At 33.9% G+C, this 6,466-nt stretch overlaps 1 protein-coding gene across 1 annotated transcript; it reads left to right on the top strand.

Moving 5' to 3' along the window:
- Positions 1-283: 283 nt before the first annotated feature.
- Positions 284-3,368, top strand: LOC124918858 (FT-interacting protein 3). The gene is made up of 2 exons (XM_047458924.1): positions 284-477; positions 797-3,368. The coding sequence occupies exon 2, from the start codon at positions 817-819 to the stop codon at positions 3,148-3,150; it is 2,334 nt and encodes a 777-aa protein (XP_047314880.1). The 5' UTR covers positions 284-477; positions 797-816; the 3' UTR covers positions 3,151-3,368.
- Positions 3,369-6,466: the final 3,098 nt, after the last annotated feature.

Raw genomic sequence — 6,466 nt, 5'->3', positions numbered from 1 at the left:
TGTATTTTCTACTTAATATAATCAAGATTTAAGATAGAGGACTAATTAATAAATTTTATAAAAATAATAATTTAATCTCAAAAAATAAATAATAAGATTTATATAGATTATGAATAGAAAAAGGAAACAAATCAATAAAATTAATTTAAAAGAAGATAAGATTGGAGTGAATAAAAAGTAAAAATTATAAATGAGAATAAAATTAGGGTAAAATGAAACATAAAAAGACAAATAAATAAATAAGAAGAAGTAGAAACCACCGGTGTATTCTCACAGATCCAGTCCAGATTCTTCTTACAAACAAAAAATGCCGCTCCTCTTCCTTTTTCCCTCTCACTAGATTTTTCCTTTCTTCAATCGCCGCCGCCGTCGTCGTCGCCGGCGCCGCTTAATCTCGTCGTCTCATCGCCGCGATCCAGTAGAAGCTCCCAAGAGAGATATCAGCAACTCCTTCCGTCGCTACAAGCGTTCATTCAGGTAATAGATTCTATCTCCAGGGGTTTGTTTGTTTGTTTTATGTATGTATCTAAATCTGTATTTTCAGCTTTTTATCTCTTCTTACAAATGTCGATACAACGTTGGCCGGACTAGAACTGTTTATTGTGTTTTATTTTGTCATTGTTCTTAGTTAGTGAACGAACACTGAATAGTTAGTAGAAAATGACTGAAACGGCGAGTTTTTTCTTCAGATCTGGAATGAATAGTTTATTGTTTATGTCATGATTGCTGGATGAGGTTTTCATTTTAATGTTACTTTGAATGTTGGGTTAATCGAACTTTACTTTGATTTCTCAAGGATTTCTCTAGCCAGAAAAAATGCAGAGGCCTCCTCCAGAAGACTTCTCCTTAAAGGAGACGAAGCCACATCTTGGTGGTGGGAAATTCACTGGTGATAAGCTTACAAGCACGTATGACTTAGTTGAACAGATGCAATATCTCTACGTTCGTGTTGTCAAAGCTAAGGATTTACCAGGTAAGGATGTAACTGGAAGTTGTGATCCTTATGTAGAAGTTAAGCTTGGAAATTACAAGGGGACTACTCGTCATTTCGAGAAGAAGAGCAATCCCGAATGGAATCAAGTCTTTGCTTTCTCTAAAGACCGTCTTCAAGCTTCAATGCTCGAGGTTTCGGTTAAGGATAAGGATTTTGTTAAGGATGATTTCATGGGGAGGGTTTTGTTTGATCTTAATGAGGTTCCAAAGAGGGTTCCTCCAGATAGTCCATTGGCTCCACAATGGTATAGGTTAGAAGATAGGAATGGGAATAAGGTTAAAGGAGGAGAGCTCATGTTAGCTGTTTGGATGGGGACTCAAGCTGACGAAGCATTCCCTGAAGCTTGGCATTCTGATGCCGCGACAGTTAGTGGCGTTGATGGGCTTGCGAATATTCGATCTAAGGTTTATCTTTCCCCTAAACTATGGTACTTGAGGGTGAACATCATCGAAGCTCAGGATCTTGTACCGGGCGATAAGACTCGGTTTCCAGAAGTTTTCGTGAAAGCAGTTCTTGGAAACCAGGCTTTGAGAACGAGGATTTCCACTAGCAAGACGATCAACCCGATGTGGAATGAGGATTTGATGTTTGTAGCTGCTGAGCCGTTCGATGACCATTTGATTTTAAGTGTTGAGGATAGAATCGCCCCGAATAAGGAAGAAATTTTGGGGAGATGCGCGATTCCTCTGCAGTATATCGAAAGGCGGTTAGATCATAAGCCTCTCAACTCCAAGTGGTATAATGTGGAGAAGCATGTTGTGATCGGGGAAGGTGACAAGAAGAAGGAAGTCAAATTTTCGAGTCGAATTCACATGAGAATTTGTTTGGAAGGCGGTTATCACGTTTTGGACGAGTCGACCCATTATAGCAGTGATCTAAGGGCTACTGCAAAACAACTTTGGAAGTCCAACATAGGAGTTCTCGAACTGGGTATTCTAAGCGCTGTCGGATTGTCTCCCATGAAGACGAAAGATAATCGAGCGACCACGGACGCGTATTGCGTAGCAAAATACGGGCAGAAGTGGGTGCGAACGAGGACTATCATTGACAACTTCACCCCTAGATGGAACGAGCAATACACTTGGGAGGTTTTCGATCCCTGCACTGTTATAACCATCGGTGTGTTCGATAACTGTCATCTACATGGAGGAGGAGACAAGAACGGCGGTGCGAGAGATTCGAAGATCGGGAAGGTCAGGATTCGGCTCTCCACGCTTGAGACTGATCGGGTCTACACTCATTCGTACCCTCTACTAGTGTTGCATCCTTCCGGGGTGAAGAAAATGGGGGAAATTCAGTTGGCGATGAGATTCACTTGCTCATCGTTACTCAACATGATGCATATGTACTCGATGCCGTTGCTGCCTAAAATGCATTACATTCACCCGTTGACTATAAGTCAGCTCGATAACTTGAGGCATCAGGCGACTCAGATCGTTTCGATGAGGCTGAGCCGAGCCGAACCCCCGTTGAGGAAAGAGGTGGTGGAGTATATGCTGGACGTGGGGTCTCACATGTGGAGTATGAGGAGGAGCAAGGCGAATTTTTTCCGTATAATGGGAGTTCTAAGCGGGATAGTTGCGGTTGGGAGATGGTTCGATCAGATATGTAACTGGAAGAACCCGATCACGACGGTTCTGATTCATATCCTGTTTCTGATACTGGTTCTTTACCCGGAGCTGATTTTGCCCACGATTTTCCTTTACCTATTCTTGATCGGAATCTGGTACTACAGGTGGAGGCCAAGACATCCTCCGCATATGGACACGCGATTGTCGTGTGCGGATAATGCTCATCCGGACGAGCTCGATGAGGAGTTCGACACTTTTCCGACTTCTCGGCCGAACGAAATTGTTCGGATGAGGTACGATAGGTTGAGGAGTATAGCAGGTAGGATTCAGACTGTGGTGGGGGATTTAGCTACGCAGGGGGAGAGGTTTCAGTCATTGCTGAGCTGGCGAGACCCGAGGGCAACGTCCCTGTTTGTGATATTTTGTTTGATTGCGGCTGTGGTTCTGTATGTGACGCCGTTCCAGGTGGTGGCGCTTCTGACGGGGTTCTATGTTTTGAGACATCCGAGGTTTCGTCATAAGCTGCCTTCGGTTCCTCTTAATTTCTTTAGGAGGTTGCCGGCTCGGAACGATTGTATGCTGTGACTTGCGAGATGTCTCCTCTTCTCTTCTCTATATTTGGTTGTAGAGACTGCTGCAGGACTTAAAAAGGAACTTGGGTTGTGAATGTTTGTTTGGTCATGTACTCATGTTGTGCTTGTGTCTGTAATATCTTTGTTCTCTATCTTATGTTGTTTAGGATTATTTTGTCAATGTGACTGATTTGGATATTAGTTAATTGACCCGGCCTATTTCTGTCAAAAGCTTTTCTATTGTTGCTTATGATGCATATATATTTTTTTATTATTACTATAGGTTGTCCAAATGGAATGTTGTAGATCTAACCAGTTTAGTACTCAGATAAAGTTGGGCGGTTAGAGTAGATCTAATACATTAGTTATGCATTTGTTTTGTAGACAACTATATTTGTTTTTAATAAGGTTGAACATGTTACATATTTAAATTTCAATCTTGGAACTTTGTAAGGAAAGGGACTCTTGGTATTATTCATAGATAAGACTTGACAGCTAAATTCTTTGGAGGGACATGGTAATCCTCTATTTTATATACTCGAATAGTTTATAAGAAATTAAATATATGATTTAATGTCATAACCAAGCATCAAACAACTCTAGGTATGTGTCATTGTCGCGGTTGGGTGGTTTTGCCTTTTGTTCCTTCCTAATATGAGAGGCGACACAACTCTTCCATGGTTGCACATCAACAAGAGATCCCAATTATCGTGGATTTTTGTAGTTTTCACCATGGTGTTAGATTGTTCGGAGTTTTGTCGGCTCAACATTTGCTTAATTTTTCTTGCGTTTAATTTGTAAGATTTTGTCTTGTTTTTACATATTACATTTTTATATAATGAAGAAATAAATTGGTAAAAGAAAAGAAAACTTTAATAATTTTAAATTTTATTTTAAAGCATTTTAATATTGAGAACATAACAATATGAGAAGTCAGAAATCACTTTAATATTTTAAAATACAAATGTCTCTGTCTTCTCCCGGCAGGTTGCCTATAAATGAGATAGGGAAAGTGGGGCGGGCCCACGGAGGTTTTGTCTGATTGTCGGCTCTTCAACTTCATTTAGTGGCTTTTTCAATTATATTTTTAATCTTATTATTATATTTATAGGTTATTCTCTTTTTTTTTATTAATATTTTCTTAAACATTATTAATTAACTAATTAATATATTTAATCTCTTGCTTGAGACAACAATATATATATATATCTAAGAATTTCATCTAAAGTGTTACCTCTACCCATGACAACAATAGATATATATATATTTTCAAAATGATTCCACATTTTCAACAAAATTTGTGAATCTGAATTACCTCATTGGGCCATAAGTGAGAGTACCCACAGGCCCAACTCATTAGTAGCACAAAAATATACTGAATTAAAGTCCATTTGTGGGTTTGTCATCATAAATCTGAAATGTTTCTAACTCAAATATTAAATTTAATTAGGGACGGATTTATGTTTAGCTCATATTTTTTTTTTAAATTTAATTATTAATTTCTTAAAAAAATTAATATAATTCAATGTTTTTTAACTAATTATTAATTTTTTTTTATAAAACTTACTTTTATCTACTCGTTTTTTTCTATGCTTTTGTTATTTTTTGAAGACACACTTATTTTTTTATGCCCACCCAACCTTAACTCCTTGTCCGACTGAATTTATTGAGAATAGTTAGTTTTGTTTTTATTGTCCATCCATATAAAGTGTTGTAATTTCAGTATGATTATTTAAACCAATCAATGACAGTTTGAAATAAAATTGTTTACAACTTCTAAATTAGTAAAATTAAAATTTTATTTATAAATAATATTAATTATTATTTATAAATATAATTAAGTATAAAATTAATTTAAAAAATAATATAAATAAACAACACAATATCATAGTTATAAAATAAATTATATGAATTTATTTATTTGAATAAACAATAACTTATTTTTAAAATTTTAAATATATATTTTTTCAAATCGTATAAAACTATAAAATCGAAATAATTTATAATCTCGTTAAAATTGAGATTGCAAATTTAAAACTAATTAGTATAATTTACGAGTAACCTAAAATTGTAATTATCTTACTCAAAAATTTATTTTTCATGTTATAAAATTAAAATCACCTGTTAGTTTACAATTACTTCAAGATCTTGTATATGATCATTTAAGAGTTATAAGGTGATTTATGTTAGTCAAACCAGGGACAAATCAAGGTGCTCATACACTAGCTAGTGAATGACTTTGACCTTGACTATATATAAAAAAAGGAATGAATACATTTAAGAACAAATAATTATGTATTTGAAATAGAAATAGAAATATTTATATTATCTAACATCTATAAAATATAGTAAAGAATTGAAGTCATAATTAATAGAAAATTGAACTTCACCTATGTCATTTATCATGCTTATTATTAGTTGGCAAAGAAACTAAAGAAAAAAAGGTTTATAAAATTATAATAATTAAGGAATACTTTTAATATTAAAATGTTTAGGAATACTCTTTTCGATCAATGATTAGTGAATGAATAAGTTAAAACAATTAAGTTGACCAAATGCCCAATTATATGAAAACAAATAGGTGGAGCTTTCCATTTGAAAGAACGGTATGAACTAATTTGTAATTAATTATTAATTAATTGTCATTTCTAACTAACTAATGGAAAATCCAATACATTGAATTTAATATGGTGATTATATTTGTTAATCAAGTCCTATAAAGTAATTAAGACTAATATTATATTATTCCTTCTATATCTCCTCATTTAAATACTACTCTACTAATTTATATTACTATTTGTAATTGATTGTGTTTCTAATTTCTAATGATTAATTCTTTGATGATTTTATTTTTTATAAACCGGGGTGTGGTGTTTTTTATTTATTATAAATTAAACTATTCATTACATTTAGTTTCATAAAATATGACTGATTCTTCTATTAGTTAAATCATTAGTTAGATGTATTTTTTCTACATTTATTAGAAAAATGAATTCATAGATTTGTTATTTTATAGTCTATTTTTTTATATATTTTTATTAAAACTTTAATTCAATTATTTGCATAGAAGATACAGTTCAAGAATGACAACTGGAGTTTATATTTGACTATTATTTTTTTTTCTTCATATTTTATATTTGAAAGAAACAAAGATATATATATATATATATATACACAATTCAATTGAGATTCAAGTAGTCAAAACATGAAATTTTGTGACTAAAGTAGTTCGACACGTTCCGATCAGCAAGCCAATTGAAGATCACATTTGACACATTCCATTAAATGAATAAAAAATGTAATCCAACTTAGATTCGAAGAAGGTACTT

Source organism: Impatiens glandulifera, chromosome 1 (assembly GCF_907164915.1).
Source record: "Impatiens glandulifera chromosome 1, dImpGla2.1, whole genome shotgun sequence".
NCBI classification, from domain to species: Eukaryota; Viridiplantae; Streptophyta; class Magnoliopsida; order Ericales; family Balsaminaceae; genus Impatiens; species Impatiens glandulifera.
Note: the sequence above shows the minus strand (reverse complement) of the source record. Positions and strands in the feature narration are given on the sequence as shown.

What these genes read in the sequence shown, in the direction of transcription:
- LOC124918858 (XM_047458924.1), top strand. Translation starts at nt 817, where the DNA reads ATGCAGAGGCCTCCTCCAGAAGACTTCTCCTTAAAGGAGACGAAGCCA.